The 13,739-nt window shown below is 41.9% G+C and overlaps 3 protein-coding genes across 4 annotated transcripts; 2 read left to right on the top strand and 1 right to left on the bottom strand.

Moving 5' to 3' along the window:
* The first annotated feature begins 899 nt into the window (after positions 1-899).
* spata2l (spermatogenesis associated 2-like) lies at positions 900-4,699 on the top strand. The gene is made up of 3 exons (XM_030790589.1): positions 900-989; positions 1,557-1,896; positions 2,308-4,699. The coding sequence occupies exons 2-3, from the start codon at positions 1,558-1,560 to the stop codon at positions 4,204-4,206; spliced, it is 2,238 nt and encodes a 745-aa protein (XP_030646449.1). The 5' UTR covers positions 900-989; position 1,557; the 3' UTR covers positions 4,207-4,699.
* Positions 4,700-4,921: 222 nt separating this feature from the next.
* On the bottom strand, positions 4,922-6,785 carry pdf (peptide deformylase, mitochondrial). The gene is made up of 3 exons (XM_030790785.1): positions 6,754-6,785; positions 5,731-6,360; positions 4,922-5,411 (listed from the first exon to the last, which is right to left on the bottom strand). The coding sequence occupies exons 2-3, from the start codon at positions 6,314-6,316 to the stop codon at positions 5,254-5,256; spliced, it is 744 nt and encodes a 247-aa protein (XP_030646645.1). The 5' UTR covers positions 6,317-6,360; positions 6,754-6,785; the 3' UTR covers positions 4,922-5,253.
* A 1,025-nt stretch (positions 6,786-7,810) lies between these two features.
* Positions 7,811-13,739, top strand: LOC115826966 (uncharacterized). Of its 2 annotated transcripts, none has more exons than XM_030790920.1 (7): positions 7,811-7,837; positions 8,206-8,429; positions 10,169-10,267; positions 10,607-10,708; positions 11,035-11,148; positions 11,944-12,052; positions 12,179-13,739. In XM_030790920.1, the coding sequence occupies exons 1-7, from the start codon at positions 7,819-7,821 to the stop codon at positions 13,369-13,371; spliced, it is 1,860 nt and encodes a 619-aa protein (XP_030646780.1). In that variant the 5' UTR covers positions 7,811-7,818; the 3' UTR covers positions 13,372-13,739. The 2 variants fall into 2 exon arrangements, with proteins under 2 accessions (XP_030646780.1, XP_030646781.1); XM_030790921.1 differs by lacking the exon at positions 7,811-7,837 and adding an exon at positions 8,026-8,116.

The following is a 13,739-nucleotide window of genomic DNA, read 5'->3' on the forward strand; positions in this document are numbered from 1 at the left end:
GTCAATTGTCGAGTGACGGTGAACAAGTTTTCCATGCACCAGCAAAAGTCCACAAACATTGCAGCAACTCACTAATAAGAGAAGGCTTGTTTAAACGCATTATTTTAAGTCGATTGATTTTTACGATATGCCAAGACACCGCAACGATTCCAAATATGGTGGTCATAAGAATATGAAGGAGCCCGTTGTGATGAATCCCGTTGTAATGTAAGCTACTCTCTCTCTCTCTCTCTCTCTCTCTCTCTCTCTCTCTCTCTCTCTCTCTCTCTCTCTCCTTCCCATAGCTGGGCTCTGATGGTTTTAAGCCACTAGATTTTTCCAGCAACCAGTGTCAAAACGCTTCACATCAAACTGTTTGCACTATATGGAATCATACTGTATTGTATCGCACCGAATCGTATCAGAAGGAATCTGTTCTGTAAAATATTATTTTTGTACACTGACCCGACGTCAGCTTTGCTGTTTCCTGTGATTATTTAAGTACGGATTCACGCAGGAAAGTCCACTCCTTAAAACACTGTTTCACTTAGAAAGAGTATTGGCATACAATCGAAACAGCAGGTGCAGATCACTGAGACGTTAATTCGATGATAAATATTTAGAATTTTATGAGAGCCAAGTAAGTGTAGTCCGTGACAGAGCACGTGATGCAGAACACAATTCTGCGATGAGCGATACTGATTACAAAACACACTGTAGAACAATTTGTTTATTAACACACGCACTGGCCGTTCTAACAGCAGCGTAAAGTTTAATAACTTTTGGGAAAAGACGACTGAACGACAATTTAAGTAGGCGAGGAAGTTACGTCTGAAGTATTTCGAAGTAACGTGACATGTGGGAGGTGGTTAAAGTTTGGTCTATTACCTTCAAAATAGCAGCAGTCGTATAACTCAGCTGACGCATAACTCAGTAGACCCCTCTACTCTGAAAGAGCAAAGGATCCCGGTTATCGTCGTTTAATGCTGAATTGCCACGAACGCCGTCAGGTCTTGTTTATTTACTGTACATTTCAAAATTTTACAAGCTATAGGTAGAAGTAAGGCACTTAATCTTTGCTGTTTAGCTCTGTGTTTAATTTGGCGTCTAGCCCTAATCAGTGGTTGATCACTTAAAGTTAAAATGATGTGACTTCAAAAGGATAGGCTTCTCAGTAGCACATAACAAGCGCTCTTGAACGTATTCTGCTTGTTGCATTTGATGTTTATCAGCTAACCTACAACTTGCTAACCTATACCTTGTTGTTATTTGTCTAAGCGAACTAACACCGGCTTATTTTTAGAAATGATTTTGTTTGTTTGCTTGCGCGGGTTGCGGGGAATCTTAACGTTATGATAATATTTTGGAATAATCTTGGTTGAACACTAAATTTTGATTAACGGTGTTAGTTTCACTTTCATTTGTTACTCCTAAAATGTTGGTAAAACGACATATTTCTTCGTTTCCGATATGACGTCGGTATTAACGATAATAATAGTTTTCATTTTTATTTTTGCGGTTTCAAAATGCCTATGTCTAAAAGCTGTCGTCCCTAATTGTATACTTTTTCCTTACAGGATGAGTGCTAGTGGTAGGAAAACCAGAAGCACTGGTATAGCAGAGCTGTACCGGGTTGCTCTGGAACGCCGTATTGAGCAAAGGGACGGGAACTTGGTATGCGGTGATAAGGAGCTGTGCATTGAGGTGGAGGAAATCCTCACAAGGGGCAGTGCTTCCGACATTCTTTCTGTGCCGGGTTTAGATCTACTCTCTGTAATGGAGGTCTCTCTCCAGTCCTTGCTACCTGCTTCAGGAGGGTCCGGCCTCCTGAAACTTGCGAAGGCATTTGAAGTGCTTGAACTGGCCACACTTAACCTCTATCTGTGTCCCTGGAGGAAGGAGTACAGAGTTGTGAAGGTATGTGTTTTTGGGTTGGGCTATCAGCACAGCCCTTTAAATGTTTGGTTTTTTTCCCCAACTTTGCACATTCTCAATCTGAGTGTTATCAGAAAAGTGCAGAGTTTATACAATTATGATCATACCATTTTTATTCATTTACTTACTTACTGTACACATGAAAATGTTATCATTTGCCATGTATGAGACAGAATTAAACTGAAATGTCTCTCTGTATTGTGTCAGTCTGAAAGTGAAAGTCTATGTACTATGGCTTTCACTGTGTCTGAGTTATGAACAAGTGTTCATCGCTTGCTCATGTTATGTCTTCAAAAACTCAATGTTGAAATTGTTTCTGTACATTGTTCCAGTTTCAGTTTATGTTCACTCTACATATATGCAATGCATAAAGCTTCTTTTCTGTTTCTCCAGATGTATTCCGGAATGTTCACCCACTGCATCAAAGCAGCCTTTAGTGTAGAGCAAGCAATCAATCTCTTTGCATTGCTTGGATACCAGACCTTGGGGTCTGGAGCAGATGATGAGCTGAAACTGAGCTCTACACCGATTCCAGACAGTCTTCTCCACCTGGCCTGTGCCTTCTTTACGGCCCGTATCGAGTGTCAGCTTCTCCATTCTGCTTTGGGCTCTGTGGGCAGAGGCGTGAAGTGGGAACTGAAGCTGGTCCAGGAGAGACAGAGGGGTCACAGCCTCTTAGTAGCACTAGAGAATGTTGCAGAGTCTCAGAATGCATCATCTAACATCTCAACCAACATCTCACCTAACACTGGGCCCGATCCAACAACCAGTTCAGATCCTGACTATGAGGATCTCTACACAGAAGGCCCAGAACATGAAGAAGAGACAAATTACAGGGTTGATGACTCTTCTGCACCATCTAGTCCCCTTTATGCATCACCTAGTGGTGCCAAGACTTCTTATAGTGACTTTTCACCATCTGACCAGGGGAGTAGTGGGCTCTCCAGACAGGGGTCAACTCGGTATGTCTCATCAGTGAGCTACCAGGTGACTAATCACCCCGTCCCTCCCTCGGAGAAGGCGGAGCCAAGCCGCGAGACAGGGACATCACTTTTAAAAGAAGGGGGCGATCAAAGCTTGCTAGCATCTGGTAATGGACAGAAGGATATCAGTCATACTGGGAAACAGTTGTGCAACTGCTCTGAGTCCAGTACAATGTACCTCCACAAGTGCTTTGAATGCAGGGAACACCACAATGCCAGCTGTCCCGTTTTTACTACTTGCATTATAAAAGGTCATAAATTCAAACCAAGAGGAGAACAAGTTGGGCAGCAGGGCACAGGCAGTGAATCCCTGCAGGTCGAACAAAACCAAACTGAAGTAGAGAAACAGACACCAAAGAAACATGTGTGTGTGGAGTCAGGAGATCTGGGTTTCACCATTTGCTACACCTGTAACTATACTCATAATTACAGTTGTGATGAAGGACGTCTTTGTAGAAAGAAATCGCACAACGTGGAGCACATACTTAGGAAAGCTGAAAAAATGAGTCCATCTACTGAGGCCAACTTCATGTTAGGGTCACCAAAAAGTGATTTATCGCAGCTTGCACAAAGTCAAACAAGAGAAGAGGAGAAGATACCAGTAGAAAATCCACCAGAAAAACACTGCTGCGTGAAACCTGAAACTGTGGACTTTGCTGTCTGCTGCGCCTGTAACAAAAGTCATACAATCACTTGTGAAATTTTAAATCTTTGTGATAAGAGAAAACATGAGGTGAAGTATGAACTGGGGGTGGATAATCACATAAAACCTTCTGCTAAGGTCAATGCTATGCAAGGGCCACAAAAACCAGAAACACTGCAGGTGGAACAAGGCCAAACGAGACATGAGGAACAGACACCACGTAAACAGATACCAAAAAGACACGACTGCTTAAAAGCTGGAGAGCCATCCTACTTCATCTGCTACACCTGCAACTATACTCATTCTTGCTCGTGCCCTGAGCAACGTCGATGTGAGAAGACTGGACATAAAACTCATTTCCAGGAAATGCCCCCTGAACCCATGTCTTTTCACTCATGCTTTGATCCCAAAAAGTCTCACCTCTCCCTGGCATGTCTGACCTGTCAAGTCCTCCACACCTCACCCTGCAAAGATGGAGATGTGTGCAGGATGAAACACAAGGTTAAGAACCTCAAAATGCTTTGCTCAAACAAAAACAAACATTGCCTTAACACAGCTGAAATCTTGTGTAGGTATTGCTGTGCTCAGTACTGCAGTCAGTGTTCATACTCTAAAGTACTTGAGTGTGATTGTGGTAATACTTTACGCTCATCTACTGAGGTATAGCAGTATATTTTCTGTTGTAGTCACTCATTCTGTATTATATATAAAAAAAACTGTTGGCCACAGAAATGGATTTTAAATTGAACTTGTGAGGGTTAAATCTAATCTTCCTGGTTCCACTACAAACTCGATTTAAGAAACTGCTTGTCTGTATAGTTACCTGTTTATATATAATTGCACCTGAAACGGGTTGATCCGGATCTGGATGGGGACTGCTTACCTTGTCTGAATGTGAGAGGCACACAGAGCTACCCTGTAAGAGTTCCTCTTTAGGGAAGAAATTGCTGAGAAATATCTCAACAATAATTTTGCGGTTGTTTTGCCTTGAATAGACACTTTTTTATACCTGAAAAGAATTTTTTGAGCATTGTAAAATGAGAATGAAGATCTTTACATTTTGTTTATTTCAACATTAATCTGCTTATAGACATACTTTCACTTTCATCTGCTAAAGTGTAACCTTGGTGTTAAGGTCAAATTCTAGCCTGTCTGCCATTAAAGATCTTTAAAAATTAACGACAGACAGTTTATCTATATTGTGTTTGGACATTGCTTCCTCCCAAGTTTGAGAATGACAACTTATTGTACCTGCTTGCCTGTATTGTTGTAGCATATACCTCAACTCCACGTTACAGACCCCTCCCCCCAGGACTGTAATGGTGATGAGCACTCAACTTACTAGGTATGATTTTATTTAGATGAAAATGGCATTCCAAACGCATTTCTCTCTAGATCCGTACAATGTCCATCACAATCCATGTAATGTTATTTATATTGCCAATATTAACATTTTAGCAGGAGACAATCACCCACAAATGCATCCAGTTTCACAATGTCCGCAGAGCCATTTGTGTCTCTTCCAACCTTACCACATGACAAAGAGAGACACCCAGCAAAGAGATGTCTTTAGAGTTAATCAGCTGTTGAGTGTTGAGCAGTTAATTACTCCTCAACAAGACAGCTGCTGAATAGCAAGATCAATTGCGTTGATCTCCCATCGCTGATCCTTATTCACTTGCACTGTATGTAGCAGTATATCACACTAAGCAGCTACTCATTGTATTCCTCCCAGTTCACATTTATAAAAGTCTTGCTGTCCATGCGATCGATGTACAGAACTCCATTGAGGTGGTCCATTTCATGCTGTAAGATCCTCGCTGGCCAACCACTGACCTGCCAGGACACAGACTCCCCCTTCTCATTCAATCCTTTAAAACACACAACAGAAAGTTAGACCTTCAATACACTATGAACTGCAATCTGGAATTACTGGCATGATCAGGATAATTTTATTTTGTAAAGTGTACCATGAAACACCAACTTTGAAATGATGCAGTTTGAAATTGGCAAGTGCCTTCAGTTTTAATAGAGAGGCACCTTTCTGCTGACAGGCTATTTAGAACAAATCAGTGTTATGAAACAATATGAGTATGAAGTTCTCTGAGCCATCAGGTAATACTGATATCACTGAAAAATATAAAGCATTGCGCTGGCAAAGTTGTATAAACGAGGCTAAGTCATCCTTACCTGTGACTTCCACGGAGACGTAGCGAGGCACAGAGGCGGAGTAACCCGAGATGCTTTCGCATGCTTCCTGGAAAGTGACAGTGCGCGAGTCCAATATACGAAGCTGAGGGTTAACAAAGATGCGGAGGGGTACGGTGACGATACCCCGGGCTTCAGTGGAAGCTGGCGAGCTTTCCTCAAGCATTTTCTTCGGGTATTCCAAAGCTAATATACGAAGAGGTACGCCAATTTGAGGTGCGCTCAAACCAACACACTCCAATTTTCGCATCACCGCTACCAAGGTCTTTATTACTTTCTGCACCTCGGGTCCCTGTATGGTTTCAGGTTCCACAACAGCTGCCTGTGAGCGCAACACGGGGTCTCCAACCTGACACACGTGACTGTAGGGAGGCGTTGGGGCTGATTTTATTTTCCGTTTGACATACTGTAGATATGAACGAACCTTCATGTTGGTTGAGTATGTCCGAGCTGGGACATTGGATACGGGTCGCTGCCACTGGGAAAGAGTCGTTGTGGATGGGAGAAATGGTTTACAATCCCTGATCCTCAAGACGGAAGGCCACAGTCTTAAACACTGCTTATTCATGTCTGGGTGTAGGAACGATTTGGCTTGTCACGAATCAGGTTCACCTGCAGAGCAAGACCCAATCAAGAGACTTATCAATTTGAATAAAGCAAATGAATGACCAATGACACCATCTCAGTAATAATAAAACTACAAAACTATCAAAAACTTCTGTCAAAATAAACATAACATTAATTACTTAACCATTATTAAGAATGCCAGCTGATGAGAGAGATACTGAACTCAAAGTAAAAAGAGCACCCAGCGAGGATGCTTACTGCATACACGCGTGCTCCTGTTACTGACAGTTCCAGTGTACTGTATATTTGGGCCATTAACATACAGATTCATAATTTACTCGAGGGATATTCGTGGCAATATTACTCCAACACTACTCTAAACAAATCTTAAGATTTCTTCGAATCTGGTCCACAATTTCATAAGTGACTTTGACTTACTGTACAGACGGTGTATACAAAAAGCAGCCCTGATGCAATATTTTACTTCCGGTTCAAGTCTTGATTTCTATTCAAAATAAAAGTCCTCAAACTACGGGAGGGTCACAAAATCCCCAATCAATGCCAGTAAACTTTTAATTAGGAAATGTCTGTATATTCCCCTTCACCCTGACCATAAATTTTAATATTTTTCAATGTTCTTCTGGACATCTTCCATGCTGATAGTTGGATGTCTGTGAAAGCTGTTTTTAGACCCTCAACTAATATTTCTCAACCGACTTGAGAAATGCTCTCTTTTGCAATACCCCAAAGCAAATTGTCATATGTTAAGAATGGACTTTGAGAGGGCCATAGCATTTGAGATCCATGTCCAAACCATCGTCCACTAAACTTGCTGTCGAGAAATTCTTGCAAAATCTTGCATAGTGACTCTGTGGTCACTCTTTACAGCGGCAAAATGATTTACAGTGTATGGAAATATCTATATGATGAAAAATAATTGATTCATTTGATTGTAATATCATATGTAATGCATATAAACTTAGCATAGAACATGAACATTAAAGGAAATCTACTGAGTTCAGCAGACATATCACACGAAACTTATATTTATTCGGTGGAATGTCACAAGAAAATGAGCCGATCAGACGCATTTGATGTGAAATTGATGTTAATTTGATGTGCACATTTGATGTAAATGACTTTGCTCATTTTCTGCTTTTCCGAAAACACGAGAAGACAGCTGACGAAAAGGGCTTATTCATACAAGGTGGCCCCCCGCTCCCCCTTCTTCTCCCCGCACGGGATTTGCCCAAACATGTCTTGAAGCGTCCACAACAGAGTGCGTCTCGGAAGATTTACTTAGTCAGCTTCGTGCTTAGGAACATCACAAGCACTAACACTTTTTTTTTTTTAAATGACGCACTTTATTTGACGTCACGCATTACTTTCGTTTCTTTTCCTGTTATGGATGAAAATGTATTCTTCAACCGATCAGAGAAAATATGTGCAAACCTCATATCTGCCGTGCCGCTGTGGATCATTGAATACGCGTGGAGTAACCGAATGATGGACGTCCTGGAGAGTACGGAAGTTTTTAATTTCCTACTTGAACTGTGACATGTAGTGCTAGAGGTACTGTGTCCTGTACACTAATGATCGTTTCAGAGATAGCATAGCATGTCAGAATACTGTCAAAATGTGAAACATTCGGAGTTTTTTTTTTAAAACTGGAGAAGAATGAACGAATTAGCACATTAGGCTACATTTTACGACGCACTTGAAGGTTTTAATGTTGCCAAACCTTTAACATGATTAGCTAAATCTTAGAATTTTTTTACATAATCTAGTGAGTCGCAAAAACGTGAGTATGCATGCCTGTAGTGTTGTAGGTGTTTCGCTGAACTCCATTTCTCGTTCAGCACCTACTAACCTCTGACATGTCTTACACAGTTGCAGGGCCCCCACTGTGGCTTGAGGGTAACTGGCAGCTGCTCTCTTTGAAGGAGCCATGCAGCATCCGTGCGGTGGCAGCAGAATCGTGGATGGTCTTGAAGGCCAGAGATGTCTGTCACTATGAAAGAGTCATGGAGTTCCTGGATGTCACCTACAGACTTCTGCCACGCTTAGTGACTCCCATCAAACACATGAAGATCATGTTTGGTTTGAAGACTCTGGTGGGTGTTAAGCTTTCAGTGGTGAATTCGTTTTTTAATCATTAGGGTTGACGTGAACAAGAGGATCTAATAGAATAGGACGAATGATTGCTTTAAGACAGCCCTCTGATCAAACAAAGGTGTCAGTTGTCCGTTAGCATAGTTAAACAGTCATTTAAATCTGTACTGTTATGCATATGAATTCATATTCTATGAGGCAAACTTTGTTTACAAAACACCTGAGTATGGCCTTTTCATGACCATGCATGTTGCCAGTTTATTACAGTTTTTTGTGATTGCTTACACACTTGTCGCAGAATTTGGCTCATTTTGTCAAAACTCTACTCACAAGAGAGATAAGACGTAACACTTGGAGATAGACATCTCACTCTCATGTCAAAATGAAACTCTGCAATCAAAACCTAACAATCCTTTTTCAAAATGGCATTTTTGCAACAAAATGATACACGCATACACCATTTGAAGTCCTCTTTGAAAGCAGTAACAACACACTGATGTACTTTATACAAAACACTGCTGTCTTTAGTATTTCTTATACCTTTTTAATTTTCTCTTACAGTCTCATGTGAAAGATTGTTCCAGTACAGTACATCTACTCTTATTTCAATGAACACACAAAAAAGAAAAGCTTCAGAAGAAAAATATATACAGCTTTTTTTTTGCCATTGAATGTTTTTACAGCAAGAAAACACAAAGAAAAATAGAATTGCAGTACAGTAATCAATACAATATGTTATGCTAAACTCAAAAATAATTACAGTAAAATTACAGTGCAATGGTAAACAAAAATTAGTATTATAAGGCATTGTAAGGGATGGGGTGGATGGTTTATGGATCCCGCCTTCTGTTAGGGTCTGGCCACGTCACCTCGTTCACATCACAAGCAATGTCATCCCTGGCTGGGCAACAGGTAAAACTATTGCTTTGCATGCCGTATCCAACCCTGGACTGATCCCACCTGAATGACTTCGCATGCCTCTTCCACTGCTTGCAGAAGAGGCAGGCGGGCATGGGGTTGGTGGTCATACACTTTCCAACGCCAAGCCCAAAAGAATTCCTCAGTAGGACCAAGAGATGGGGAGTAAGGGGGCAAGTATGCAACTGTGAATTTACTGTGGTTGATGAACCAGTCTCGGACCAGAGCAGCCTGGTGGAAACTAACATTATCCCAGATCACAACAAACCTGGGCTGCTCTGGTCTGTCCAGTACAAGTATGTAGTGCATCCAGAAATGTTATTATGTGTGCTGTGTTGTAGCGACCTAGGGGGGCATGGTGATGGAGAACTCCACAGACACCCCACCCCCACCAAAGGCTTACCTGAGGTCTATTTGTAGTGCTAAGTGTCAGACTGATTGGTGTCCAATTACTGTACTGTGCTGTGTTTTCATATGTGTGTTTGAGTGTTGCCAATTTCAGGTATGTTTTGCATTTCTGATAGAAGTGTTTTCCCAATGATTACAAGAGGCTTTATTCATGAACAATGTGTCTAATGTAAGAAACAGTGTGTAGTGTTTTGCAAACAGTGTGTTGCAGAATTGCAGACAAAGTGCAAAGCAGAAAATGTGTTTGTAGTTTTGGTGCCTTTGTTTAAGACATGGTTACAAAAAGTTAAGGTTTTGGTGCTTTTGTCTAGGCATTCACTTCCAGCGTGCAAGCAATCGGCAAAAACTGTAATGTTCCTGTCTGCCATTGTAACAATCAAAAGAGCCATTGTATTTGGCTTTGCTTCTGTCCCAGGTCATCATGTGGATGCTGCAGGATAACCAGTGTGTTACCAACATCAGTGACAAGATCATCAAGTTCTTCCCTGACAGCTTACCTCAATACAACAGATGTGTGAGTTCTCCTAGGGGGCGCTCAAAGCGCGATACAAAAAAGAAGCAAACCAATGGTTAAGATCTATGAAGCTGTAACTATGTATTATCACTGAATTCTTTGGAAACGATATTCATTGATGTAAGCCAGTGTGCATGGATACACATCTGCTTGGTCATATAAAGGCTATGAGTATGTGTGTGCATGTATTCATATGCATGCAAATGTATAGTATATGTACACAAACAAAACAGCTATATCAGGCAAAGCAAATATTAAAAAGAATGAAAACATTGCCTATTTTGTTGAGAGAATTTGATGATGTAGAGGGTGTACTCTCTTTTATCATTCCCCTAACAGAGCCAAAGGCACAAAGAATTGATGAGGAAGAACCAGCAGGATTTTCGGGACTTTGCCCAGACTCTGGCCAGAGACAAGAACCTACGCAAGGCTTACATCAGAGTGAGCAAACAAACAGTCCCCTCCTGCTCTTCTGCTTTTTCAACATTTCTTACAAATGTCCTGTTTCTCTCTCTCTCTCTCTCTCTTTCTCTGTCTCTCTCTCTCTCTTTCTCTGTCTAAAAGTAACCAAGTGTCCTACTCCCTGGCTCTCTCTCCAAAATTCTAGTACCTTCTTTCTTCTCTGTATATCTTACAGTAAGGGTTTAGCCTAAGGGTTTAGCCTATGGGTCAGAGTATGAATAAAAGTGAGAGACAGAATGTGCTAATAATGTGTGTAAAACAGACTGATGATGATGATGATGATGATGGTTGTTGCTATGTGACAGGATTTAATGGAAGACCAGTATGGAGAACGTTACTCTCAGAAATTGGAGGAGAGACTGTTCTACTATCTTGGGGAGCTTGAAGCAGCCCTGCCAGAAACAACCTGCATTGACCAGGTATGTTTCTGAATGCAGAGTGTGTTTATTTGACCATTTAGCCATTGTTTGAGGACAGGTTTAGTCACTCACCCAGATCAAAGTCATACATGCAGTACGTCATGAGGATGTCATGCAGCAGTATCAGGCCCGGGTTGTCGAGGCCCTCAGAAAACTTGTTGTTCCAGTCTGTCCTGTTGACGTATTTTCTGGGAAGATTAGACACAAATATTTTCAACACCATTATCTCTAGACTGATGTATGCTGCTGTTGAACACAGGCTTTAGGATGTGAAAGCAGTAACAAAGAATAATGTATAAAAAGGCAGATGCAGCAGTACAGTTCATCAAGTTTCCAGTTCTTATCTTTTCTCCTTCAGGTATTTAGATGTAACTGATTTAATGTTATTCTAGAACCCAACAGAAGGTAAACAGTCCCAATGTGTTCTCTATATATACACACACAAACATATACAGTATATATATATACACACACACACACACACACTCACACACACACACACACACACACAGTATATATGTGTCTACATGTTCATATACGTGCTGATGGTGTTCAGAGGAAATTCATATGTGTTTTCATTACTGGTCATTCACAGTGGGAACATATCTTTCCATAACATAATGCTTCCACGTGTTTGTGTGTGTGTGTGTGTGTCCATACGCACATATGTGTCTGTTCTCATTCAAGTTTAAAAAGTGTTCCAGGTGTATGTGTAAGAGAGCGGGTTCTGTGTGACGTAAAGCCCAGTGTTTTGCCTTGGTTGACTGATATGCTGCTGTGTCCAAATGGCTCCAGGTACTGAAGCAGTCTTGGCCTTTAACGGAGGGAGAGGAATTGTTGCGGCAGCTGCTGTCCTGTAACAGAATATCACTACCACAAACTCTGAAGAGACTGTTGCACTGTGGTGAGAGTTTACCTGGTTACAAAGTCGCTTTTCTGATTAACACATATAAATCTAAATGTTACGATCAACAGTAAAAAAAAAAAAGAAAAGAAAAAAAAGAACTGCTTTTCTTCTCTACTCCTTCAGCTAAGGTTACTCACACAAGCCTGTGCGACAGTCGACCAAACAGTACAGGCAAGTGTAAGCCGGGAAGGGAGAGCGGCGCTGTTCCAGAAACAGCCTCCAGGCAATGCCAAGAAGGACCTCAGAGTGAGACTGTGGCTGAGACGTCGATAACTCCGTCTTACGCCCCAGAGGACTCCAGGACAAACAGAGACGCAGCACCCGTATTGCCTCAGAGGAGCCTTGGACATTTCTGCAGTGATCACAAGGTGGCAGAGTTAGAACGTGACTCGAGTCAGACTCCAGAGGTACTGTTGGACGGTAACAGGGAGTGTCTGCTGAGAGAAGAGGAGGCGAGCTCTCGGGGGAGACGCTGGGGGCCAAGCCAGACAGCGGAAGGATTGGCTAAAAAACAGGAGGAGGGTATGAATGACTCAGCAATACAGATCTGCTCCACACACAGGAAGCAGATGAGGAGCATCCTTCAGGAATGTTCTGAGGAGTCTGTGTACAACCCAGCTTCACCACAAAACAACAAAGCCTCCCCACCTCACCAGCCAGTACCACAACACAACAGACCTTCCCCTCTTCACCAACTGACACCAGAACAGAACACACCTTCCTCACCCCACCAGTCCGTACCACAACACAATACACCTCCCCCACCCCACCAGTCCATAACACAGAATGACTCCACCCCTGAAATGTCTCTTTTACAACGCTCTACCTCCAAATACACAAAGTTTCCGGTCCAAGATCCAGATCTCAGATCAGTTTCGCCAGCCCAACGATTCACACTGTCACCAGTTTCTCCAATCTCACAACTCACACCATTGTCACTGTGTACAGTGAAACAACCCATGCCATTACCAGCGCCTCCAGTCCGACAACTCACACCAGCATCAGTGTCTGCTCAAGACTGTTCTAAGTCCATCAAAAGCTCAGAGGTGAAGCTAAGACTGTCCTCTGAGAGTCTGGTATTCCTCATGCACTCCCATTGGTTCCAGCCACACGTTTGCCTAAGAAGATTAAACCAACAGGAATTTGGTACGGTCACCGCGCTAGACGAGACCGGAATCTGTCCAATTGAACAGGAGGAGCAGGAGGAAGTGGAGGAAGAAGAGGAGGGTTATTTGGCGTTTGATATAAATACTCTGTATTCGGATTCTTCCACAGATTCAGACTCTGGTCATTCTGACCCTGATTATGTCCCATAGGAGACAAACAGTTTTTTTGGAAGACAGCATAAAGAAATGAGTAATGTGTGTGATGTGTGGTTGCATAACCTGATTGCGAGATCTGATTTGTATTGATCATTAACTAAGGTTCTTTGATCAGCTCGCCTGAAGTTGGTTGTATTAAACCAGTAGAGGCACATTTACATAATTCTATGCTTCTAGAAAAGAAGGCGTTTAAAAAAAAAAAAACTCAGATGTTTTAGCCGCCGGGGCATTGAAACACCTTCTTTTATGACCAAGAATGTAAAACTCAAACCTCAAACTTTTTTTGGGGTATTTTCTGATTTAGTCAAGAAAGTGCAATGGTGTGCATTACAAAAGAGTGCAAAATACTGCAAAAAGAAAAT

This window comes from Chanos chanos, chromosome 13, assembly GCF_902362185.1.
Source record: "Chanos chanos chromosome 13, fChaCha1.1, whole genome shotgun sequence".
NCBI lineage: Eukaryota > Metazoa > Chordata > Actinopteri > Gonorynchiformes > Chanidae > Chanos > Chanos chanos.

Coding starts and splice junctions, on each gene's coding strand:
- spata2l (XM_030790589.1), top strand. CDS start 1,558: ATGAGTGCTAGTGGTAGGAAAACCAGAAGCACTGGTATAGCAGAGCTG. Junction 1,897..2,307: donor AGGAGTACAGAGTTGTGAAG/GTATGTGTTTTT, acceptor CTGTTTCTCCAG/ATGTATTCCGGAATGTTCAC.
- pdf (XM_030790785.1), bottom strand. CDS start 6,316: ATGAATAAGCAGTGTTTAAGACTGTGGCCTTCCGTCTTGAGGATCAGG. Junction 5,412..5,730: donor CGTCTCCGTGGAAGTCACAG/GTAAGGATGACT, acceptor TGTGTTTTAAAG/GATTGAATGAGAAGGGGGAG.
- LOC115826966 (XM_030790920.1), top strand. Junction 10,268..10,606: donor TACCTCAATACAACAGATGT/GTGAGTTCTCCT, acceptor TTCCCCTAACAG/AGCCAAAGGCACAAAGAATT. Junction 11,149..11,943: donor AAACAACCTGCATTGACCAG/GTATGTTTCTGA, acceptor AAATGGCTCCAG/GTACTGAAGCAGTCTTGGCC.